The sequence below is a fragment of the Aspergillus fischeri genome, genomic scaffold (genome assembly GCF_000149645.3).
Source record: "Aspergillus fischeri NRRL 181 1099437636245 genomic scaffold, whole genome shotgun sequence".
NCBI classification, from domain to species: domain Eukaryota; kingdom Fungi; phylum Ascomycota; class Eurotiomycetes; order Eurotiales; family Aspergillaceae; genus Aspergillus; species Aspergillus fischeri.
Window position 1 is genome coordinate 2306874 of NW_001509773.1, and position 26265 is coordinate 2333138.

The following is a 26265-nucleotide window of genomic DNA, read 5'->3' on the forward strand; positions in this document are numbered from 1 at the left end:
TTTGAATATGATTAGATGGTAGTTGTCTCTGGAAAAGGTCAAGTGGCGACTGTCGAGATTAACAGTCTATGGAAGAGACAATAGGAAGGAAGAGATGATGGAGATGAATGAGCGAGAAGAAGCGAAGAACAAGAGACGTAGAGATGTATTTATGCTGGAGATGGACGGCACAGTAGGAGGGGGGTGCGAGGGGCAGCGGAGGACGGCGAAAGAGGGATGCCGGAGTCGGACGAGTGGGAGGACAAGCATACAGATAAGTGCAGGGACCAACGAGAGGCCGAGATCAGCAATAGAATTGCCGGCACACAAGGCCGGGATTGGGAGGAAACACTGCCAGAACAAAAAGAAAAGGACGATGATTGGACAGGGGAAACTTCCGAAGTTCGGGTGGAGGTAAAGTGTTATTCGATACTTTAAGGTCACAGATTGCTGGCTGCTTATCTATCGGCGGAAACCCGCCCAAGCCTGTCCGCATTCGGGTTCCGGGAAATCATCGTGGGTGTGGCCACCGGTCAGAGATTTTTGTCCTTCCATATCTCTCGTGTTATGGGATTTAATTTGGAAATTCAGATTATTATTATTATTATTATTATTATCATTGACACGATCGAATAATTAACCCCATTCTCTTATCTTTCCCACTGTAAGAATTGCTAAGGAGATTTAGCGACCGTCCAGTCATGCCAAGCTTTGGTGGCCACTTGCTCACACCAACCACATTCATGATCTGTCAGCACATCACGTGTGTCATAACCCAATCAGGTTGCGCCCCTGGCAGTTCCACAGACTCCATCAGAAATCTTATCTGATCGTTTTACCTGATTATCAGCTGCCCCTAACCGCTTTAGTCTACAGCTCGTCTGCCACCTTCGCCTCTAGGTAACAAGGTACGCCTCCGTAATAAAGTGCTATCGGGAGAAATTGATCTGAGTGTGGTGATTTTGTGTTCCAGGAGGAAAAACGCCCACCCTCTTGTGTACTCCTAAGTAATCAACATTGAATTGCGTTTCCAGGAAAAGGTTGTGTAGTTATTCTGTGGAATAAGCAATGAGCTCGATAATTGGGGGAAAATCATAGATGAAACACAGTAATCGGGATTCTCCGGCCTACCGGTGAAGCGTGGGCCATCCGCCTCCCGTGGGGTTGGGCTGCACCATGATCATACGGCCGAGACGGCCTCCTCCAGAGTAGTAACCTCGCATACCACATTTCAAGCGGGGAAATTCGAATTGCCATATAAGACCTCATCGGTGACTGGACGAGTCTCAGTATCAGACTGCCAGACACTGCAATGTCGCCTGGGGCGGGTAAATGAAATGCAAATGCAACCTAGCAGCCTTCGGGGACTCATGTCAACTCCGCTCTCGGATAGATCGGACTACGCGCGCCAAGATGGATGATTGCCTAAGCTCCTATGGAACTAATGTTTGATGCCTTAGGCTGTTCCTCGGAGTAAGTCTCATTCTCCGAAGTTTGGCACATCACCAGAATAGTCATAGATAGATAGTTCCCCTTCCCCCCATATATTGGCATTCTTCCACTTCCCCGGCATTTGATTAACGATATCCAACCTCATCTGACAATGCTTCCTGATGAACTATTCTTGATTCCTCGCTTATCCTTATTATAGCATCCTGCTCAGATTTGACAAGTTCTTCTGCCTGACGTTCTCGAGGTCGAATAATCTCTAGCTAGTACCACTATATTAAGCGCATACTAGCGAACCATGTACGCCCGACTACTCAATATGTTACGCCGTACTGAAGTATCACATGCCAAGCTCTTGTCTAATGCATCGTCTTACCAGGTAACAGGGTCAGACTATTAGCGAAGCAAGGAGCACGGAAATAGAGTGCAATTGGACGTATCCGATCTCTTCGACTGTTCGGTCTTCTTCCTTGGGGCCATTACAGTAGAACCAGCAGACCCAAGGTCTGCAATAGGGGCGTAGAAATGACATGTCATATTGAGTTCATAGCAATGATCATTGCATTATTCCCACTGCTATGCATGCCCCTAGACGCAGAGTACTGGATTACTCACCCCTTCACCACCAATTTCGCCCGAAACAGGTACCGCGGCGCGCCGACAGCCCATAACATGGCAATACAGCCCACTGCCATGCGAGCCAGAACGAGCAGCATGGGAAGGACATGTCAGACTATTGAAATCCTGTATTCGTATCCTTCCAGACAACCGCATTTCGACGCAATGATAATACCTATCATATCCTCATAGACAGACCGCCAGTATCTGTCTACAGTTCTCCCGCTGTACGGGGACACAGTCGAGTCCTCCTACCGCGTCATCCTCTCCTGTCGAACCTCCTATTTCCTGCTCACTAAGGAGTCAACCAAGCTGAGACCTCGATGTACACCAATCTCATTGCGCAAGTGTCTATCGACCAGGTACAGGGTGGCGAATTAGGCGACCCAACCGCTGGGTTCCAACCCATCCGCATACACGAGTAACGGGACAAGGGAGACGATTCTCCTGATAGGCCAATCGAGTAGCAAATCTTGCAATGGACAATCTCACTGCTTACCTATACTGCTCAATCGTAGCTTGATGTAGCATTGTTGCAGGGATGTCCACAGTAATTCTCACAATCTCACCACAACCATGGATATGTCATCTCTACTCCGTACTTCTAGACTAAGGGGTCTACCGTCCGGGGACCTCTTTAGTCTGGTATTGGCTATGATAGGTTACAGTCGATGGTGCACGAGCCACCTGTGCGAGCCACGATCCTGTGGCTGTGTCGTCGTATTGCAGATCCTGCGGCGTCAGTATCGGTGTCTCCGAGTTCAACATCCATGCAGAGCTGAGGGCGTATGTTACTACCAGGTTCCTCAATGGACAGATGATATTGTGTAAGTCCAAGGTCGCAAGGTACTTAACAAACTTCTCGTGAAGAGGAAGGCCGTGGTTCCTGGTCAAGGTGGACAATTGAGGGTTGATCCGGTAATAATCTTGGTACTGTATCGTAGGTATCCGTAATTTGCAACTCAACCGCCTGAAATATATTACGCCCTTGGACCATGCATGAAGCGTTATTGTTCAACGAATCTAGGTAGGGATTGTCGATATGGTCTTCGATAGACTGACCGGCGACTGAACATACCCGGAGTCGAGTCCCAGACCTGTCACTATTTAGTAGAATGTAGGTGATCGCTTCATGCAAGTAGATTCCTGGAATCGCGCGGCCTAACGGCCCACTATTGGAGCTCGTGCATACTTAGGGAATCTGCTCGATGTGATGAGTCTGATCGGTCTGAAATACATATATCAGGTAGGGGATAACTAACTGAATAGCGATTGCGTTGTACAATAACGGTAAACCTGCATAACTCCTTTCCCTGCACAACGACCAATAATTTATATGGCAACCTGGCTCTGAAGCCCTTCGCAGAGAATGCCTGTTATGGTATGAAGGATGGCTTCCAAACTCGAGTAGACATTCTCACCGATATCCCAGAAGCATGACCACGTCCCACCCGCGAGGACGGGACCGGAGCTAGAACTATTAGAAGCTGCTTTGCACTACCACAGGAAACGAATCTCTGCTGGAAAGATATTTCCGGCTTGGCGCATATTACTTGCATCGTAGACGTCGCGGTGATGTATCGCTCTCACCGCTCATCTCAACAATTCGTGAAAACCTTCGTGTTGTTGGGTAAGAATGTATGGTTCTACTAGTTGGGATAGACGTGTTGTCGTCAGAGGTATGGTAGCGACTGCGGGTAAACTTAATCGACTGGCTTTAATGGTGATGAACAGCAATAAGTTGTTATCATAGGCTCAAGGCAATGTCCATTGCAGATTCGCCGTTCAGGTCTATCCTAGGGCATTATCGGTGATGTGCAATATTGGTACGTCATGCACAGTGTGACAAATCCGTGTCCGATAGAGAGCTGAGAAATGATGTGTCGTTCGGTTCAGGCTTGATATATGGCTAGAGGTAGAAGTCCTTGAGTCTGGTCAACTAGAGGGATTCGTATTGAGATGCTCACCGCTGATTGCCTCTCAAAGTGCTTGAGGTACCAGAGGCATCTCTAGCCATTGGCAAATGTCGGTGGCTCTTCCGCGTGCCCAATGACTCGTAGGCGTTTAAGGAACCCAATAGAAAGATTTGGGGCCGTCATTGACAGAATGAAGTTGATACTATCGAGGTTATTTAAGAGTTCAATTAGAATCGATTAGATTGGACGATCTCAGATCTTGGAGGCTGTTTTAGAAACGGGGGCCGTCGAGTGCCTGGAAGGTAAGTATCAACTTTCCCCTCCGTCTTCCTCCAATGGGAAGGAGCTACCTTAGGTTGGAGGTGGGCTCAGGTACAGGGACCTTGCCTGTGGGTAAGTTTGGTATTACCAGGGTACCAGTCCCAAAACTTTGCAAATAGCAGTTACACACCAACCAGAACGTGAGAAAGCCAGTCGGAAAAGTCAACCTAGACAAGGTAATTCTAGGTAACCTGCGAATACAAGTTTGGTCCAATTGATCCAATTGAACCTTGGGGCCAGGTCTGAGCCATAGAAATGCCTTCCTTATCATCGCTTCCAGATGCTGGACAGAGATGTTTCATTTCTGATCCGGGCCAATTTGTTAGGATCCACCAGCAGGAGTGAGAGGACACGCGATGAACATGGCTCTTTCGCCACTGGTCACCCCCATTTGCATCCACTGATTCGATTCGCATCGATCTGAGCCTCCACGTCCAATCGACCAGTGTCTCGCTCTGGTCAATCTGAATCGAATTACTATGTCTCAGTGCAATCAACTGCTGTAACTGTCATCCGTTGTTTTCCTTGCTAGCTATGGCCTGTCATTTCTCAATAAAAATTCTAATTACCCACATGTAGAGAGGTACTTGGAAAATGGAATCGTTGGAACGATAGCTGTCTCGATGGTCGAATAATATTTTAGGGACTTATTGTTCTATATTAGGCCCTCAAATAAACAGTCCTTATTGCTTGATCGGGTAGACCCGTTCCAACTCTGTTCGCTCTCAACTGGTTAGTTATACAAGTGCGAGTCCCAGCTCCGCTTCTTTTTTTCCCACGCAGCCTCCTTTGTCATCAATTTCTTCTTCTACTCTCTTTTCTTCCTGGTCTCCTGGTTGCAACTATTTGTTACTCGACATATACTTATATTCCTATCTGTTTCCTGTCCTCGATGGGTCGGTCCTCCCCGAAGCATTCGTCGGCTCAATTTCCCCGCTACACGCTCGATTTTCAATAATCTCGGTTCGACTACATTAATGGCATAAGCTAGAGATCATCTTGCCTCTAGATGGAGCACACTTAGCAGATGTCTGATAACGATTCTGGCCAGGGTAAAAGCCTAGGTTTTGCCATTAGAAACCTATTCCGCTCTACATCTTCCCCCTCCGAGTCTCCTCGACGAAGGGTGTCTCTCCTGATCCGCCGAGGTAGGAGTGTCTTTGTGAACAAGTAATTCTCCCCCCTGTTTGTTCTTGTCCCTCTCCGCTCTACGTCTAGCTGAGCGTTTCCTGGACACCGCTCGAAAGCTCAAAGATCATCACCGGTGGCAGCTTCTTGCATTTCCCTTCGTCTCTTCGAAGACCAGCAGGCCAATGGCTAGATAGGGACCTAGAGCTAAGTCGGATACTCTCTACACAGAAATCCTTCCGATCAGTCAACTCCCTTGTCTGGGGCCGCCAAGATGGCCTCCGCTCAGCAATTCGATCCCGCCACAATAATTAACCTTTCTCGGTCGTCCCAGGAAGCAGCGCATGGCACCTTTGATATCTTCGAGTGGTACCCCCACTATCAGAACTGCCAGCGGTACTTCCTCGACCATGCACAACATAGTGTCACCGTTCAAGCACTGTGCGCGTTTTTGAACATTCGTCTACCCTTCCAACGAATACCGCACCCTGTCTCCAGCTCTTCTAGCACAGCATCAACACCTTCTGCAGGACTGACGTCTTCTGTCTCGGAGTCATCCCCGCATCCGGCCCCCTCTGTGTCACTCATTCCCTATATTCGACGTCTAGTAGCCACGGGCATGGATTCTCCTGGGGTCCTTCAAGGATTCTTTGGCGATGACTGGACCGCAGGCGTTGGGTATCTCCACGAACAGGAACGTCGCAACTATCTCTTCGCTGCAAAGAGCGGCGGCTGGGCTGCGGTTAAGAGAGAATACGATATGCCTCCTTTGGAGACCATTCCCTTCCTGCGGCCCCTGCAAGGGACAGTGGATTCCGAGATTGAGGCCGCGGAGAGAAGTTGGAGTGAGTGGCTTGCAATGGAAGATTGGATGGTTGGACCCCGGGCTCCTGATGGTCTCCGAGATTCCTCTTCACATATGTCGTGTCCTCGGAGCTCAGGAGGGTGACCTCCACGGTGATAATGTCCGATGTTACGTTCTCATCGAATAACCTCTTCGAGACTATTACCCTTCAAAGGGTGGTATATCATACACAACAGACTCGTTCGATCGAGTGAAGTTGGACCTCGCCAGGAGAGCATGATCATACACACTGATCATACATTTATCTTGGAGTGCGACAGAGAACCGATGTGCTTCGTCTACACTACCTTGCATCATTTCCTGTGAAACGATACTCCCAATGTCCGAAAAGAAAATAACATTGAGAATGTGAGGTGGCTTCCCGCGTCTAGGTTTGTTCCCGATGGCACGTTCGCCCACGACCGAGACAACTGATTCTCGAAATATTTCCTCTATGTAATGCTTCGTCATTGTGTAGATCCAGCCCGACTGAGTCTTGGGAGAATGCACAGGGACTTCTCCTGAATGAAGACTTACAGCCCGAATTAATTCATTGTTCGAGGGCTGTGGTAAGCTATGGCCACGGGGTGTTTTCCGAACCAGACCCCCTGAGCCATACCTTTTACGGCGGACGCGTCTGGATCTGGGAGAAGGATTATGGAACTATTGCTCAAGTTTTCAGGGCAAATTTTCGAGGCTGTCCTATCCATCAATTACCCCTCGACCCGAGACCCCACCGGTTTGTCTCGGTGACCCGTGATTACGACGCCCGCAGGGAACGGCTTGGAAGGGGACTTGATCAATTCCTTGGTTTGCTTGTGGGGAAGAATGGAACTCTGGTAGCGGTAGGGCTATCGGGATTAACTCTGGTTTTCGATTACCCACTTGATTTCAGGCGGAATTTTGACTACAGATACCTTCTTGAATGTAGCCTGAATTATCGGTACTGAGAGAATCCAATGTGTAGCTAAGATCCGGCATTGTTTAATCTTTATCGATACCCAGGAGCGGTGGTATTCAATATATTGGACCGTGCGTCTGGCAACCTAGACTCTATCTCACTTCCATGTTTAGGGGTATTTGAGTCTTCCAAACTTAAGAGTTAGCAATATTAATAGCTCAACAACGCAACCAATGGCATCAGTTGAGTGGCTAGCTGAATGGCGGGTCTAGCAGTTTTAATGGTGAAAATACAGTGGTGGTATTGAAGTTACTCAAAGTTGGCGCGGAGGTTGCAAAAATATCTGCAACTTTACGCAATACCTCCACTCAGAATTGCAGGAATAAGAAGCAAAAATTTACCCGTCAAAGGAATTACCCGTCTACTTAGGTACTCTATCTAGGTTGAAATTCGACGTATCGGCCGAAATCAGGATGAAGTGCCCCTCCCCAGAGTACGTGTAAAACATTGTTGACGACCTACCTATTCTGTAGTGAGGATGTGGGTCGCGTCCCGTGTTAGGACATGCAAGTCACTCATAGGCTTTGCATTTGAGTCTACTCCATAGTTGATTGTTCTCGATAATTCCAACTGCAGGTCAGTTACAGGACTGAAAGAGGGAAGTCCATTATCGGCGCATGATTGGGCGGGGAGTAAAGAACTAGATTAGCCCCGGTGCCAGCATCTGGCTGATCTGAGATGTTATTTGTCCGGAATTTGATTAGATCGGGAGGCATGAGCCAATCTTGTGCTTAGCTGGGGATTGTTGATGTTAGTGTTTGTAATGATCTTCTAGTTTCTAGGTAATACTCTGTATACTTGTCGAGTATGTTCTTTGCGACTCATTCTGCAAATTCTTCCAGCATTACAACATGGGTTTGGAGTCTTTACGTGCATTGTGGTACCTTACAAACTGGGAACATCAGAGTGGACTTAGTGGGTTGGCTAGCCCTCGATATGAGGAATTTCCGGATGGAAGGATCCAGAGTACAAGTTCCTTTGCTATTATCTTCATGGTAGAGTTCTCTGCTATATGTTGATCTGCTGATATTAAGCATTGATTTGTGCATGGAGTAGTAGTGTGCTGACGCCTCAGTTTCAAAAATATAGTTGTAAATATTCCAGATTTCTTTTAGTAGAACACTAGCATTATTATGTGCTTCAATAGATTACTAAAGATACAGATGCATTTGGCAATCATGAACCCTCATCTAGCCTGCCAGAGACACCACCTTCATGCTCATGCTCTGTTGATCTATTCTATGCTTGATCTCTACTCCGTACACGGCTAATGTTGTCCAGTCCTGTCATGTGACAACTATCATGTGACTCGCCCTTCAGCCAAACAAATAATGACGCTCAAGTTTCCACCACATACTCCAGACCTGTATAAGGAGTCAGGAAAATGTCTCCCACGAACCAGCGTGAATAATCAAATGCTTATTTATGCGTCACCACCTTTGAATCTGCTATGTTTGAATTTAAGCCAGGATGATTGAACCTTCCCAAAATATGACCGCCCCGGTCCAATGGCGAACATTCTTCCATCAATGTTTGATACATCGAATCGATGCTAGCGAGTTCAGAAACCTGTCAAAACTGCTGTTTCAGAAATGTCCGATTGCAGAATCTGCACTGCTTGATGCACTGCTTCAGACTCGATCCGAGTCCCGGATCAAGTGGGATCCACTACTCCCGCTCTACATAGACTGCCTGTGCCGAATGGGCAGGGTCAGAACTTCCACTGTGTTGACTTCTCTTTTGAAATACTCGTCTATACATGATAAGCCGCAACTGCCTACGTCAGAGGGCAAAGATGGTTCCAAATGCTATACTTTGATGACCGATATTCGAGTCATCCAAGATGCCATGCTTTCCGTATCGACGGGGAGTACTCCCAAAACTAACGCAGAAGCCATCGCAATTTTCTTTGCTATCATTGACTGGATCCATGCGGTTGCCTCATGGCACAACAGTCATTTCGATCCCGGTCAACACTCGAGTGGCATGATGAGTTCGCCGGATGTGGTGTCGCTGTTCGAATCGTTGGGCATTCTCCTCGCTGCTCTATCTGGAACCGGGAAGGGATTAGAGGTTCTTTCAGCTGATTCGCATGAAGGTATTTTCCATCACTCCCGAATAGACCTAGGTTAATCTCACAGGCTGCAGGGTTAAAGGTCAAGCTGGGCCAAGCGCTCTCCGCATATCTGCCCCTTTGCGTTGAGGTGTCGTTACCTCTGCGTAACAGGTTGGATGGCCTTCAAAAGGAATTCAATTTGTATGGGGAACGGGCGCCAAAGTCCTTGGATGTTCCAATGATGGAGAACATGAATGTTAACGCTCTGCAATTTGAGGCGTCCGTCATGGACGGGCCGGTCATCAACTCGAGAGCAGGTCTCTACGTCTTTATCAATGCAATGGTAGGTGTCTTTCTTCTCGCTAGCTGTACAAGCTGACCTTTTAGCTCGTGGGCCGGCCCCTAGTGGATGATAGTATGCTCATCAACTATCTTGCCAATCGATACGGAGTAGGTACCGTGAGGTCCCGGTAAGATAGGGTCGACTGACACGTTTAGGGACACTACGAAGCTCTCATTGAGGAAATCCTCACCGCTGCTTTTGACGTCCTGTCAAACGGCATGTATCGTAATGAATCCAGTCGGACGATGTTCGTCTTTCGCTCCTTCTTAGTGAACAAGCTGCCCGCGTTCTTTGCAGCCATGCTAGCGTCGACCATGGTCTCCATCCCAATGGAAATGTGCATCAGTCATGCATTGAGCCGGCTTGACCCCAACACATTCCCGTCATTCTCGCAGATGTTCGAAATGCAGGGCAACACGGTCCTGTCCGACGTGCGGCAGGAGTTTTTGTTCGCCTGTGCCTCGCACAAACTGATTCCTGAATCCAGCATAGAACGCTTGCTGGGTGAGAATCCCATGCAAACTCTTCCTGTGGGCTATAACAAGGACGAACTGGTGTCGCAGATCAACGCCAATCCTGAACGTGCGGAGCAGTTGATCAACGAGATTGAGTCTATGGAGGGAAATGCAGGAGCGATTATTGGGGCAATCACAGAGGTTTGTCCTTGCGTCAGGGATTGATTGGCACGGCATCAGCTAACGAAGACAGGTCATGCATAATCTCTGCAACCAAAAGGAAACCATGACATTGAAGAACATATGCAATTCGCTATCTAGGCGGCCTCAGGCGCTGGACGTGGTTTTGATTTTCCGAAACCCAAAGCAGGTTCTGCAGCCGCTCTGCGCTTTACTGGACTCGTGGCACTGGGACGAGGACCAAGGAGAGTACCAACCGGTGTACGATGAGTTTGGAAGCATTCTCCTGCTGGTGCTGGCCTTCAAGTACCGGTTTGATCTGCGACCAGCGGATCTTGGGATCTCAAGCAATGATTCCTTTGTTCTGAGACTGCTCGAGCGAGGAACCTGCAGCCAGAAACTCGATGCTCTCGATGAAAAACAGAACAAGAATCTGGGCTCCTGGATTGCGGCTCTATTTATCGCCGAAGGCATCAGTGAGGAGACCATGTCGGCGTGCAGTCCACAGGAGTTCTACTTGCTTGTGGCTACACTGTTCAGTCAGAGCCTAGAAGCATGTGAGACCGGAAAGCTCGAGTTTGATACTTTGAAAGGGGGCTTTGAATGTATGTTAATTGGTCTGGTCTACTGGAAAGATACTGACATGAGTAGACCTGCTTGAGCCGTTTCTGTTACCGTCTCTGATCTTCGCGCTGACGTGGTTGGGGGACCATATCTGGGAGACGGAACTCGACCCCTCAATTCCCCTAAAGGCGCTACAGTCCTTGGTGAATCCGAGTTCGATCTCCGGCGAAGCCAGAGAGATCCACCGGACCGTGCTGAACATCACTGCCCGCACGCTGGAAGAGCAGCTCAAAGATGTCCGCACGCGACACCCGTCGCGCACCGACATCAAACCGATTCTCGACTCCCTGGAGCCGTGCCTATCGTTCCAGCTGGTGGGCAGCAGCCACCGCTCCGAACTGGAGAGTTGGACGACGCATTCCGGCGGCGGCCTGCTAGGCGGCATCCGCAGCACGTTCCAGTCGCTGGTGCTATGGAGCACAAACCCAGAGGTCAGCATGGCACCTCCTCCGTACACCCATCGCCAGCTGATCGCAGGCGTGCGGATGCTGGGGGCGTCGCGCGTGTTACCTCCGCTGATCGAGGAGCTGAAGCTCCAGACCGAGGCAGGCAACGGCCCCCTGGCGCTGGACTTGGCCGCGACGCTGATCTGCGCGCCCATGGCGGAGACCTTTTCTGTCGAGCAGAACAGCCACCAGCCCGTGGACCCGAACAAGGAGGCGCTGCCGCGGTGCGGGATCCTGACCCTCCGCGACGTGCTGGCGCTACAGCACGAGAACGTGCCCAAGATCTCCGAAAAGGACCCCCTGCGCGCGGAGGTGCTCGTGCGGTTGTACCGGCGGGTCAACGCCCTGCTGGCGCCGCCGTCCCAGGTCCCCAACCTGGACGTCAACAACATCATCCAGAACATGCAGCTGGGGGGTGTTGGTGTGGGTGTGGGCGCGGGCCAGATGGAGCTGGATGCCGCGGGGGCCGCCGACCATGGGGTCGGGCCCGACGATGCAGAGAACATCCATCGCATGATTGACAATGCGGCGGCGGCAGCGGCCCTGGATTCGTCGGGGACGGGGCTCGATACGAGTATCGATGATGTACTGAACGCGGCGGATATGGCGGTTGGCAACCCGGAGTTTTTGGATCTGGATATGGAGGGGATGTTCTAGGTATACAGTGATACGAGTGAAGCATTATGGGAATTTACTCCATTAAAAGCAAAGCACCAACGCCGGCAAGATGGCCATCCTGTACCGTTCATTCGAACTATTTATCCACCACAAATCCTTTTCACTGACAGAAAGAAAAGAAAGACCCAGCAACCAATAGTAAACCCAATCAAAACATAGGTAAGCCTGCAGAATGTATTAGCGATATATACAAAAAGAAGAAAGACATGTCTGGGAAAGCAGCACCTATACAGCAATCAATCTGATATAAGAAAACCACCATAACCTCCACCCATGCTCATCAGAGCAACTTGCTCATACAGGCCGATTCTTATGCCTCATATTCGGCAGATCAACTAAACACTGCATCAGCAAACGTCAATCAGCAGTCGCATACCCTTCGCGAACGAGACGGGTGTCCTACTTTTAACCTCCTCCTTAATCATCTTGTAAAAATCACTAAGCGGCGAATTCGCAAGCATGCTATCGACGTCTAGAGGCTCCGGCTTGGGCAACGGCAAGTCCAACGGCGACGGTAACAGCGAGTCCAGGGCTTCTGCTTCTGCTTCCGCTTCTGCTTCTGGTCCTGGTCCTGGGTCCTGGCGGGAGTGGAGGGCGGAAATCGGGCGACGGATTGGGGCTGCGCAGGCGATGGCCACGGCGAGGAGGAGGACGAGGAGGAGTGATAGGTGGGCTTTTAGTTCCATTGTGCTATTGATGAATCATGTACAAGTTGCCAGCCAGTCTGTGTGGGTTGACTACGGTCAAGAAGGAATGAGGGTGAGGATAGGATGTTGGTCGTGTTGCGGGGGTGATATATGCCCCCCGTCTCTGTACTGATTGTCCACCAGAGAGTGGACTGGTATGCTGCTACGCGAGGATCGACGCGTTTGTCTTTTGCTTGGGTTGGGTTGGCTGGTGATGGTACCTTATCCCTTGATGCGGTTATTAGTGACTCCCTCCACGGGTTGTGGTCAGCTACAGCAACGGATACTCTGTACTTTGAACTCTGTACGGTGATTGAATTTCTTCAGTAATGGGATGTTGAGAATCAGACACTATAAGCAGTATCAAATCAACTGTAGGTTGTGTAGTGAACGCGTATAGCTGTGAGGGCAAGGTGCCCTGCCTGGTTGTGGCTGGAGGAATGCGAGGGATGCATTTCTCCGTCAATGAACAATGTAGACTTTATTCCGTCTCGTGCATTGGGCAGACCTCGCGTATGGAGATCGGAGTACAGTACTATCATGATAGTGTGATCTGTTCTGCTTATGACTCCAGTCTGCTATTGCTAAATATACGACTACGAAGGTAGAGGCAGATGCAGATGCAGATGCAGCATAAATGGATTTAGAGTCCAGAATCAGACTGCGCTGTAGCTATCGAATTAATATTGGACAGAAAAATAGCTACGCTGAGACATTGTCCAATATTGCATAAATAATAGCTGACTTGTCAATTCTCAAGATGACAAACAGCATGCATAACGCGGCAGCAAAATCAATGCTGCCAATTGCCATATTGACTTGATTTTGTTGCTTCAAACTAAGTGCTTAGTGCGAATGCAAGCTGCAGATTTGACAAGCCCCATCCTGCAGCCTCTTCGTTTCTATCACACCGATCGACGCATGCACGTGAAAGCAGAGCGCGCCAGCCGTCGCTGTCGAGTCAGACGCCAGAAATCGCAAGGCTGAAGATGCAGATGGCCAAAATACTAGGCTATATCCGAAGCCATCTGCAGCCACCTTAGCAATCAAGCATGCATGATGCATCGGGTTGTCTGCATCTGGTAATCTTGTCCCGACAGGCTGTGATCACCAGGAACGAGGCGACCATCTGCACAGGTCTTGTGTTGATGAGCCTTGCCATTGGAGGATATTCGACGTGATGAATCTCGAAGGAACAAGCTGGCCTCGGCTTCAGCCTGTCAGCCATCTAGACTTGGCGACTCCGCAGCACCCCGAAACCAAGTCTCAACAAGTGACAGGAACGTGATCGGTTCCTGTACAGTCGAAGTTCATATTCAGTACTTTATGCAGAATGGACCTGCAGAATGTGATATGCAAGCGCGGAGACATAATCCCTCATCACACTTGTCTCGGTCGGACTCGGACTAGAATCAGCGATGATCGCAGATTGCTCAACAGCCCTGAACAGAACCCCTGTTATTATTCAAGCCTCGTTTGGCTTCAACCTTAATGAATGAGTCCACGTTGACGACAGGGGAGGACGCCATTCAGTATAACAAGCTTAAATAATTAGTAACCCTTGTCACTAGAACTGCATTCCACTCTGTATTGTAGCATTGGGCATCTGTGCAGAGTCAGCAGCACCTGGATGCTCTAGCAAATGCATCCAGATCCAGCCTTCTGGTCATTGACCAATACTTCTGGGAGAAAAAAATAGAAAACTCAACCGACGCGTCATTGTTGACAATTGCACGGGCCGGATCATGTCAATCGTACCTAACTATCCAGGCAACCCGGCACGATCAGTGGAGTTGCACGTCAACTGGCAAACTCAAGTAACCGTATGTCCATAAGGCCAGACCAACCACTGGGGAAGCGTAATATTTTCCCCCACTTCCAGTCCGATGGCGGGCACTGAGAAGGACTTTCAGTGTGTCAGGTCCCCGACTGGATTGGCCAATGGACGTTCATGACATAGCCATATGCCGGCCCCTGCAGAAGTGTACATACCGTCGCACTAAAGAACCAATGGACAGAAGAAGGGTGGACTGGTGGGGCGAAAGTGGAGGAGTGAACGTGCAGAGTCGAACGTTGCTATTGCTGCCAGCTCTGAGGCCTTTGATTTTGTGGGTTCAGCACCATGTTTGAGCAGTTCTACAATAGCATTCACAGTGGTCATCCGCTTTGCACAAGAAGTGACTCCTACATCTGCATCTGGAAGGACAATTCCGTGCTTGAGGTAAAGGAGGAGCATTCAGTCTGAGCCATAGAAATCATCAAGAAATGACATAAACAGTGCGCATAGACCAATACCAATTCTCCTCGAACCGTCCTTGAACATGAGCCGGAGTCACCCGTACCCTTTATTTGGGTCAAGGCAATGAAGACGGTGGTACGGAGTTCAAAATAGTAAGATATCCCTTAGGTCTGTCTCCAGAAAGTGTAGGCAATCTGCATCCTGTGCAGGAGAACATACAGCATAATTCTGCACATATAGTACCAGCTGTCCGGGACCTAAAGCGGCTTTCCTAGTTCCACAGTTCGTTCGGCGATGACTGTCGATTTCGATCCCGTCTCTGCGAGTGAATTGTGGACAAGGACCCCACCTTGTCCACAACCACGATCGATTCTCAGCCTTCGTGAGACCAAAATGCCTCTAGTATAGAGACGATCGAAACTGAATAATAATGTCGATTGTCCTGCATCATGGAGGAATGGCAATGGGGCGGTGGAGTGGACCAAGTAGCTACTCCATAGAAGCAGTGTTGAAACACGCCGCTGCAGGTTTGTTCAAAGGATTCGCGACTCCCGTTTAACCTTTTGAGTTGGACTGAACTTTGAACTAATCTGAAGAATACTAATTGTACTCTGCATCTGGTGGATACCGAATCAGCGTTAGAAGTATCTGAGCAAACTATAAATCAGGAGGAACAGCTGACAGCAGCACGTGAGGAGGAATATGCTTGGTGCCTGCAAGTCCAGGCAATAAGGCAGCAGCTGTTAGTCTAACCACATTCAATAATTACCCCTGAGTGCCTTCTGCTTTGGCCATCACAACTTGAGTCAGCACCTTGCCTTTCTACTAACTAACTATTCGCGTCATGGAATTGTCCCTACCACGCGATGTTTGAAAATAACCGCTGGACACGTCTACGAGTAACTCCGTAAAGGTGTATCTCCTGTCTAGACCATGTGAAGACTGCGTACGGAGTAGTCTCACACTCATACAGCCAGTCCTCTCTCCCAAAGAGGCAACTCCCAACCCAGTTGAGATAAAGAACACCTCCGCGGTCTCCATCATGAGCTCCATCCGTTATCCCCATACGGTAATGATGGACAAACAGGCAATATCGTGCCGTCCCAGGTGTTGCTCTGGTTGCTCCAGTGAACTGATCGACCAAATCCTTCTAATCTCAATGTCCAATGACCCTGCCCCTAGCAGTGGCAACTAACATCATAGAGTGTTTGTCCATGAGACCACGAGTCCACAGTCATATAACTCCACGAGAAGCCACACAAGCGGATGTATGATTGTGGACAAAGACTGCGGTACGGCGACAGACCGAGGCCTAAGCCGCGGGATGGAAAATAAGCCCCTGTTCGCCCCTGGCTTTAGTGACTAGTGTTAGTGTCGGTGATCGGGGACTGGAAGGATGGCCCCAAGCAGTCAAGCGTATCCGTGGGATAATCTATCTATCGCCATGGATTCGAGTCATGACCAGATCAACAATGATCACCATTGTAAGGCAAATCTCGCCATTGATATTGTTTTGGTTCCTGGACCAAGTGGTGGCGAACCATGGTCGTGTTCGAAGTTGCCCTTTGGTAGCTTCGGAACCGACTTGACGTTTGGTAGTTGTTGGAGCATCCTTGTAGCGACTGCTAGAAAGGACTCTGTAGGTTAGTAGCAGGAAGCTTCCTGTGCAGCGCTTAGCTAGCTAGCTCTTGAGCAGACAAAGAAACAGTGGCAAAATGCCAGGGCCAGAAGAGCTTAGAGCCTTAGCCCGCATATAACAGCGAGCACGTGCGCCCTGTGATAGGCTGCTCAGTCCGAGCTCTTGCTGGAGTTTGGAAAGGGATAGGAACACAAGGTACTTTCCCTACCTTAGTTTACCTACCTACCTAAATAAGCTAAGGTAGGTCTGGTGCCAGGCGAAATAAAGCTCAGGATACTGGCCTCTCCGTGCTAATGACATTTATCCTCTTGTCCAGTTATCTCTCTAGTCTTGGTTTGGAGTCTAAACTCTGGACACTCTGATCGGAAGCTGCGGAATCTACGGTCGGCAACTGTCAATCGCTTCAAGCGGACTCCCAGTAGTAGATTGTATAAGGGACAACGGTAGATGGACCACTACATTCTTAGAAAAGTAGTAGGCAGTAGTTAGGCCACACTGATTAAATCGATACAGAGACAGCAACTTTCCTGTCTGAACCGCCCTGGATCCCAGATAGCGGGGACGCCTCCAGACACCGCGTCACAAAGGATTTTCAAGTGTCGCGCGGTTTATTGTCCAATCCGAGACACGGCGGCAAGACCAAAGTACGTACCGGTCCCACCACAAGATGTCATTTGCCCTTTGTCTTTGCCTCTGCCTCAGTCTCTTGGGTGACGGGACGGCTGGACTCAAAATTGGATTTTGGGGCCAAGCCGCCAGACGAAGTACTCTGGGGCCGGGAAAGATGCCGTAGCTTGGTGGCCAGGGTTGTAGTCCTATACTCCTACTACGTAGTTCCGCTACTGCTATATCGGGTTTTGTGCATCAGACCATCACCGGATCGTGTGCTTTTACGATATCAGGACCAGGATGCGATGCGATGGGGCTTGTTATCTGGTCATAGACCCGCAGAATGGTAGGAACTATCTAGATCCTAGGATTGTCCCTGCATCAGTAGTACTGAGATTGAATATATATTTGCCATCTATTAGGTCACTGGAACCGATCATGCAAATTATCCAAGCAACTGACCAAGTTAGCATGTAGAGCGAGTTATAGCCACAACTGAGCTCACATGGCGAAAATCATACTCGAGAGCTTGTGTTGTCTCCACAAGTAGTAAATCCTTCTCCAAAGGTGATACAACCAGAAAGTATATTACCGATTAGCCCGCCCCGGACCAGGTCGCTGGTATTCCAGAGGAGTGGATCGGCGATAAGGTGTCCAGTGTCTGTGTGACTGTACTGTCTCTGCCTCTCTGGTGTCTGGCTGTCTGTGCAGTGCACGGTCGCCATCATATTATCTCCTATCATATTCGATATTATTGTAAATCATCTGAAATGTACGATGTACGGGGTGCTAGCGAGTCCCAGACAAGTCTTGACGTATGCGTGAAATGAAGCTATGGAAGTGTGAAACGGACATATCAGATCCGCCCTTGCGTCGTTAAATCATCTAATACTACGGAGTACGGAAAATACCTACGGAGTACGCAGTCGTAAGCGATGCGGTACTCTGTAAGGTAGGTATGCCATGAATTTTGGGTTTATCCGGTAATTTGGGCTTTTCCTGAAGAGGCCATCGATGATAACGGGGTTGATCATTTGTTGCTGCCTACCGTGGGTCAAGACGGCATGGCAGAGATGCACAGTGTATCTACTCCGTAGATATGCCTTGATTGAAGACTTTGTGACATATATCCAACCTCATAAACATTCCGAAATTTCGAGCGCCTTGCGTACTCTAGTTCAAGATTATTTCGACTGGTTAACTTGATGAAAAACTGGACACTCATGCTGTGTCAGGGCCGTAATGATATTGCCTGATAGTGGGGGCGGTTATATATAGATACCTTCAGATACAGTCGTAAGTTGTTCTGAATGCATACAATTGGCAGTACGTATCTGTCATGAGATCTTGCCAGCCACCAATCGTGTATATCGTGTATCTAGATCAATGGAGGTTCAGACACTTAACCAGGTAAAAGACTGCTAGACCAGATCCCTATGTGACAAGGTAGAAATCGTACTTCGTACGGAAAACTAGTGACATGTGGGAAGGCTCAAGTCCGTTTCCGCGACAGTCGACAGCTCCAATTTCAAAGGCCCCGTTAGTCAGGAAATGAGCTCCCTTTCTGGGACTGACTTCCCCTTTGGCTTTGCTGCATTCTGCTATTGCCAAACATTAATTTTTCGATCTGTTTTTCTTGCATTTGTGTGATCCAGAGAATGATAAAGAACCATGTCGAAAGCAAAGTCAACCAAATCAATGAGGTAGAGAGGCACTCCTCGCATTGTTTATATTAAGTCATCCTAAATATGAGTCTGCCACCGACGAGTCCAGAAGTACCTTCGACTCGACACGGTTGCTGCGCCGTCGATCCCCACACCCAGCTTGAACTACGGACACGTACCGGAAATCCCAAGCAAAAGGCAAACTCGTTCTCTCAAAGGATTGATCAAACACTTCGATTCAGAATAAATCTCTATGGAATTTGACGGCAACGTGAGGGGAGAGACGGGCCAACTTGACTTCGCCACAGAAGACGGGAGCATTTGTTTACTATTTGCTAGATAACTATCTATCTGGACTACCGAGACTCAGTCCTCAACTGTGCTACAGAAATGTCTTATTCCTGGCGGGGGTTGCCTCTGTTGTTTGTCCCATATGCGGGTTTTTGCACAGTGGAACCGCAGGACTCACTCAGCATTGGGTAAGGTGTGTTTACTCCGAACGTCCTCGCATTGGTAGGTACTTTGACAATTAATCTATTTCTCGAAAAACAATAGGCCGATTTTTAATATAAATACTAAATAGCACGTCAGGTTTTATTTTCCCGTGGCTAAGGACAAGGATCGTGATTATAGTTGGAGTAGTTGGACAGGGGGAGAAAAAGGGACTCGGTCCGTTTGGATCGTCCTCGAGCCGTTTCTTAGTCTGTGATAATGTGATCACTTTGATAGATGTTTTTCCACTGAATGCGTGACAGAGGTTCCATTTTCCCCCAGGTTCAAACTAGTGATCAGTTTGGGATCATTTTAGTCTTCGATTCAGCACGGCACCGTACGAGTAGTACATCCTCATCTTCCAACCGAATGGGGGATCACTGGGACCTTACGGAGTAGAGTTTGGACAGGACTCTGGACTGATGTGATGGAAGATCACTTACCTAATCTATCATAGTCGATTCTGAGTTTGGCTCTGGCGACCTTCATTAGCTTGCGTTTTGTCAACGGTCAAGCTCTTGGTTCTCTGTCCTCGGGAAAAACACCAGGTATACCAGGTCAATCGCATTGCATCACAGATTTGGCGAGGAGCATGATGACGATAGCACACGAAGCAAACAACATGGGGAAGATGGCCCTGTCTTCACAATTGAGGACATAATAATAAGGGTATTCAGTGATATTCTCTGTACTCCGTACTCCATGCTCTCCCGATTCCACCCTCTCTTAGTGTCTATGGAGAGCATAGATAGTACTCCACCTTTTTTAAGCAAAAAATTGGATCATTTGTCCTCTCGCACGGGATTTGGCTGAATTTTTTATTCTTTTTTACTCGTCCTTGATTATCGTTCGACTACGGAGTACGGAAAAGTAGTGCCAACGGACTATTTGCTAGTCTAGTTCGTGCTCGACGACTGGTTCTAGTCCCTCTTTTTTTTTTCCTCCATGGCGACTCATTAATATTTCTTATTTCTCCTTTTCTTTGTTCGATATATCAAATGAAAAATAATATTAATACACTATTAGCACTACTAATTATATTAATATTAATTCTTATTTTATAGTTCCACTTACTATGACTACTGTCCAGACCATACTTATGCCGATAGCCTGATAGTACTTACTTTGCTGCTCTCCTCTCCATCTGTCAACATCACAGTACTCCTTTCCCTCTCTCTCCCACTTTCTTCCAAGATCATTGCTGGTCTACGATCATTCATTATTATTATTTTCGTATTATTATTATTATTATCATCGTCTTCATCACCAGATTAACATCATCGTCGTCATTAAACAATTGCTGCCGGTGGCAATCCCTCGCTGCAACCAAGAGACTCGACTTGTCAACTAGACGGACCGTTCATTCCTCCCTGCTGTTGGTGTTTCTCAGCCCTTGCTTGTGTGTTTGAGGCGGACCAGAGTCGACATAACCCAACGACCACTCCCCTCATTGTCGGACGGTCGAGTGTTGAGTCAGTTGGGACGAGAATCTTATCAACATCCTTAACCCTATTGTTCGACTTCTCCCTTCGTCTCTGTAATCCTTCCCCGCGGATTCGAGGGTCCAAGTGGTGGTCCTTGCAGCCCGACGACCATAGTTCCAGAACCTCGAAAAGAGAAGAGATGAACTATTTCAGCTATTAGTCACTACTTACTACTACTCTTACTCGAGATTACTCGCAGGTGGCGGGATCAAGGGAAGATTCTCACTTATATCATCACCAGAACAACGAGTGTAATCGCATCCCCTATCTTCTTCGTCTTTTCGCTCCTTCATCCCTTTCCCTACCACCTTCAATTCTCCGGACCCTCCTTCTCGTGCTCGCCGAATTATCTCCTACTCTCACCCTCGTTGCGACTTGGAACGTGTGCCTGTTCCTTCCTTGCTCCCAAGATTTTGTACGCAGCGTGCGCTATCCCTTGACGCTGCTGCAGGCCATGTTGACAGCTTATTCGATAATCATTCCCTATCGTTGTTATTGAAGATTAGACCATAGGTATGTCCGTGCCCTCGCTTCTTCCAAGATCAAATTAAGGAAATCCAAGAATATTTTCTGTCCCCAGCATTCCTTCCATTCCTTCTCCCCACTGCCCTTGGCAGCCAACATTCCCTAGGTTGAGGTGCACAACAATAAGCCCTAGCAACCACATCCTCATCGACCACCTTGAGACCGTCATCCCTCGTCCCTACTGTGTAAAAGGGATCAAGCCACCGCTAACCATTGACCCTAGACGAGTAACCTGGCCGCTTGTCGGACCGCTGTGGGCGTCATCGCTACGACCTTGATTCATTCAGGCCAGAGATCCTGATATCTCCACTTTCAATTCCTCTTGCATTTACACTATCTCTAAAGAACAGTCTCCTCTGAGGATGCTCATTGAGTTCTGCCTCACCTAATCGCTTCGGTCAGTGACCTTCGCGCCGGCTAATCGCTATCGGAACGAGAAAGAGAACGAATAGGTCGCTAGGGAATAGAGACATGGAACCAATGAAGCGACACATTGCGCCCTTAAAAGTCGAAAAGACAATCACCAATCCTTGCGGGTCGACCACTTCAGAGTCTGGAGACCCTTCTAGCAATCATTACTATTCTACACAGCACAGTCTGCAGATGTCACCACCTCTGACGCCTTACTGCGCAACCTCGTCCAAAGACAGCAGCATGGATCGGACGGAGGCCCCCAGGGCCGTCTTCCACAACTATCTACGTGCATTCTATCCGTTCCATCCGCCGGGAGATGTTTCGCCAGATACGATTACTCTGCCATTGGACCAAGGAGATATCATTCTGGTACACTCGGTACACACAAATGGCTGGGCTGACGGAACGCTTCTGGACACCGGAGCCCGAGGCTGGCTACCCACCAATTACTGCGAAGCCTACGACCAACTCCCCATGAGACCTCTCCTGAAGGCATTGACCGACTTCTGGGATATTATCCGAGGTGGATGCGGGTCGTCTCTTCGTGACTTTGGAAATCAGGATCTTGTAAGGGGCCTGATTGCCGGAGTACGCTTCCTTCTGGTGAGTGTCCTGAGTCAAGTGATCCAAAGACAAGGCAATTGACAGCGCTCCAGGAAAAATCAGAATGTCTCACCCGCGACTCGTTCCTTGTCCGAAGGCACGAGGGTCTGCGAAGAAACCGAAAAGCATTGCTTTCGGACCTTACAGCGCTTGTTCGTACAACCAAGAGTTTCCAAGTGATTGCTAGCGGAAATCCCTTACAAGACGAGGTCGAGTACATGGTCGATGAGATGCTCCTCAAAGCGTTCCGCGTCGTGACCCGCGGTGTTCGGTTTCTCGATATCTGGAACGAGGAGGTTGGTCTGAGTCGAACAATCGCGGAGCTGGAGCAAACCAAGGATTACGCTTCTCCCCTTACACCTGCATCCGAGACATTTGTCATGTCGGAAAGGGCCCCCTCGGAGGCTGAGACCGAACGAAACGAGTCCCGAGTTCTCAACCGCAGCTGCATGTCTATGAGTCGCTGTTCCACCCGAGTGGACATGTCTGAGCAGCCACGGCCCGTTTCCGTCGCCACAAAACGGATATCCATCTCCCACCGGGTGTCTTACTCGGGACCTGCTGCAGCTTCCCGAAACGCGAATCTCGCATCGGAACGACTCAACGCCACGTACGATGCTTTCCTCGGCGTGCTTGGTTCATTCATTGGTCTCCACCTGCAGTCTCGCTCCTCAACCGAGCTAGTAGTCACAACCGAGCAGGCTGTCCGGTCCTGCCGGGGTCTGCTCACTGTGGTCGAGGCCGTCTGTGAACACGACTCTCAAGGCAGTGCGCTCCTCGAGCGCGCCAAGGATACGATGTATGAGCGACTGTCCGAGCTCGTTTTCGCTGCACGGGACGCCTTCCGACCCGCCCAGTCCCCCGACGACGAGCTTGTCTTCATGCCCGATGAAGGAAAGCGACTGGTCGACGCCGCCACCGACTGCGTCCGAGCCGCAGGGAATTGTCTGGCCAAAGCTCGCCTGGTGCTGGAGCAGGTTGGAGATTTCGAACTCGAGGCACTGCCGCAAGACGTTGCGACGCCATTGGTCGGTGCCGGACCCGAGTCGCAATCGCAACAGCAGAAAGGCGACCAGCCTGGAATATCCCTACGACTCCCACCACCTCCCCTGCAGATCCCCCAGAACGCAGATCTCGACTCCTCCCCTCCCACCCCAGGTCTTACCGATGATACCACTCCATCTTCTTCTTTCAATTCCCGCACCCTCAGCAGCCCCACCATCGCCGCAACCGACGAGGCGTCATTGCCATCCGCTAGCATTCCTCCCCCCAGCCCAGCGAAGTCCTCATTCTCCTCGTCTTATGATGCGACCGCTGGTGTCAAAATACTCGCGAACCGTATCAGCCATCCCAAGTCCGAGATCGGTGAGTCTTTTGGCCGTGGAGTGACTAGTACTGGAAGCAGCTTCACCTACCACAGCCACCTCCGTGACTCCGAAATGAGTGGAGTGTCTCAAACTTCTACTCGCGCCACATCTCCAGACATTGGCAGCTGCTACCAGGCTCCATCGCTCAAGAGCTGTGTCAGCCACTCGACGCTGGCTGAGGAGGGAGAGGAGACCGAAGTAAATATTCTGGAGAAGACTTATGCGCATGAATTGATCTTCAAGGATGGTCAAGTTATGGGCGGCAGCCTTCGGGCGCTGATCGAGAAGCTCACATCTCATGGATCAACGCCAGACGCGATGTTCGTCTCGACCTTTTACCTCACCTTCCGTCTATTTGCGACGCCACTGGAGTTTGCCGAGGCCCTTGCTGAGCGGTTTAACTACATTGGCGATACGCCGCACGCCGCGGGACCCGTGCGTCTCCGCGTGTACAACGTGTTCAAGGGTTGGCTGGAGTCACACTGGCGTCATGACTGCGATGACTCGGCGCTGGATTTTATTGTCAACTTTGCCAACACTACTTTGATGCAATCCCTCCCCTCCGCCGGAAAACGCCTTCTGGAACTGACGAACAAGGTTTCGACGCTCCAGGGACCCGTTGTGCCCCGTCTCATCTCGTCCATGGGAAAGACCAACACCGCAACCGCACAATATGTGCACCCGGACACCCCTCTCCCCCCTCCCATTCTCAGCAAGAAGGAGGTGAACCTGCTGAAACAGTGGAAGAACGGCGAGGCTGCAATCAGCATCCTGGACTTTGATCCATTGGAGCTGGCCCGTCAGCTCACCATCAAGGAGTCACGCATCTTCTGCGCCATTCTTCCCGAGGAGCTGTTGGCGACGGAGTGGATGAAAAAGAGCGCTTCACTGGCCGTCAATGTCCGTGCCATGTCGACTTTGTCCACCGATCTCGCCCATCTGGTGGCTGATTCCATCCTGCAGCTGGAGGAACCGAAGAAGCGGGCGGCTATCATCAAGCAGTGGGTCAAGATTGCTAACAAGTGCCTGGAACTCAACAACTATGACACTTTGATGGCCATTATCTGCTCTCTGAACTCATCAATGATCTCGCGTCTGAAGCGGACCTGGGAGGTGGTATCGCAGAAGACCAAAGCCACTCTCGAGACCCTACGGGGCATCGTGGATGTGTCGCGCAACTATGCTGTCCTGCGGCAGAGACTGCAGACCCATGTTCCGCCGTGTCTTCCTTTCGTCGGCACCTACCTCACAGACCTGACGTTCGTGGACCACGGGAACCAGCCGCTGCGAAGCCTGCCTACCGATGACGGCGAGATGACCGTCATCAACTTTGACAAGCACATGAAGACCGCCAAGATCATCAGCGAGCTCCAGCGGTTCCAGATCCCCTACCGTCTCACCGAAGTTCCCGAACTTCAGACCTGGATGCAGAACGAGCTGGTGCGGGTGCGTTCCAACGGCGAAAAGAGTCTGCAGACTTTCTATCGTCGCTCTCTCATTCTGGAGCCGCGCGAGATCACGCCGCGGCCGACTTTGCAGCCAGAGTCTAGCGCCTCCTCTATCATGGAGAACGCCAAGGACAAATTTGACCTCTTCGCTTGGACTCATCCTTCCAAGGCCAAGTCGGTCGCTACCAATAGTTGATTCTATTGGCAATATCTTCTTTTCCTCATGCTGATTACGGCCGTACTGACGGCCATTGAGCTTATTTTACGACTTTACGACTTCTGATCGATCAGATTTTGATTCTCTTTGTTCATGCTTTATACGATGCCATCGCTTATTTTGATCCGTACCTTCGTTGTCGATACTTCTAATATCTCGGGCGGCGCTTGTGATCTCAAAATTCTTGCTCTCATTTTCTTCTTGCGATCGTTCTGACAAAGCGACTGGATTGATTTGGAGTACCCTCGGGACATCAAAAGTGTGCATAGCACAGGTGCTCTGGGATTAGACCCCTACTACACTGAGCCTCGCGGCTCCGGAGGCTACAGAAAACAGGAATAGATACCCCCTTGGTTGTGGATGCTGGAACGTCAATTCGTCGCGAGGAACTGTTTTACTATATTGATTGATTTACTGGATTGGACTGCATTGGAAAGAAACTTGGTTGGAAACTGTGATACCTGGGTTTGGATACGGATATGGATCGCATTCGGTTGGAGGAAAGGCATTGTACTGTACTGTATATATTCATAGGTTCAGGTCAATTAATCATTGATCTCATTCACTTCTTATCCACTTCTAAACTCTCCCAACTCTTTAACCTTGAGTAAGGTATAGATCTCGGCGCAAGTGAGAACACCAAGTATCATCGTTCTGCGGCGCTCAAGAAGTTCAGGCAGTAAGGCAGTAGCTGTTAGACTATTGACATCTCATCGCGGGTGGGCACCATGGCAACAAAATGTATCTCGTGGAATTAAGCCGCAGCAGCAGGTAGGAGAATCTCTATGCATCTGTTAGTAGACAAGTGGCGGAGCAATCTTTCAGAAAAATTCAGAGGTACACCTATAGTCTATTGATGCATGACAAAGCCAGTACTCAT

The 26265-nt window shown here is 49.5% G+C and overlaps 4 protein-coding genes across 4 annotated transcripts, besides 4 other annotated features; 3 read left to right on the forward strand and 1 right to left on the reverse strand.

Moving 5' to 3' along the window:
* The first annotated feature begins 570 nt into the window (after nucleotides 1-570).
* Nucleotides 571-595: a microsatellite.
* Nucleotides 571-600: a microsatellite.
* Nucleotides 601-5685: 5085 nt separating this feature from the next.
* NFIA_109580 (uncharacterized protein) lies at nucleotides 5686-6496 on the forward strand (the record flags this gene model as incomplete). The annotated part of the gene is made up of 2 exons (XM_001267360.1): nucleotides 5686-6285; nucleotides 6431-6496. 2 exons carry the CDS (start codon nucleotides 5686-5688, stop codon nucleotides 6494-6496), a joined length of 666 nt encoding a protein of 221 aa, XP_001267361.1.
* A 2709-nt stretch (nucleotides 6497-9205) lies between these two features.
* nut1 (putative RNA polymerase II mediator complex subunit Nut1) lies at nucleotides 9206-11977 on the forward strand (the record flags this gene model as incomplete). The annotated part of the gene is made up of 6 exons (XM_001267361.1): nucleotides 9206-9314; nucleotides 9365-9615; nucleotides 9660-9722; nucleotides 9771-10271; nucleotides 10324-10855; nucleotides 10902-11977. 6 exons carry the CDS (start codon nucleotides 9206-9208, stop codon nucleotides 11975-11977), a joined length of 2532 nt encoding a protein of 843 aa, XP_001267362.1.
* Nucleotides 11978-12292: 315 nt separating this feature from the next.
* On the reverse strand, nucleotides 12293-12684 carry NFIA_109600 (uncharacterized protein; the record flags this gene model as incomplete). The annotated part of the gene is made up of 2 exons (XM_001267362.1): nucleotides 12293-12333; nucleotides 12402-12684. The coding sequence occupies 2 exons, from the start codon at nucleotides 12682-12684 to the stop codon at nucleotides 12293-12295; spliced, it is 324 nt and encodes a 107-aa protein (XP_001267363.1).
* Nucleotides 12530-12559: a microsatellite.
* A 7861-nt stretch (nucleotides 12685-20545) lies between the features above and the next one.
* Nucleotides 20546-20582: a microsatellite.
* Nucleotides 20583-21807: 1225 nt separating this feature from the next.
* NFIA_109610 (guanine nucleotide exchange factor) lies at nucleotides 21808-25364 on the forward strand (the record flags this gene model as incomplete). The annotated part of the gene is made up of 2 exons (XM_001267363.1): nucleotides 21808-22353; nucleotides 22407-25364. 2 exons carry the CDS (start codon nucleotides 21808-21810, stop codon nucleotides 25362-25364), a joined length of 3504 nt encoding a protein of 1167 aa, XP_001267364.1.
* Between the last annotated feature and the right edge of the window lie 901 nt (nucleotides 25365-26265).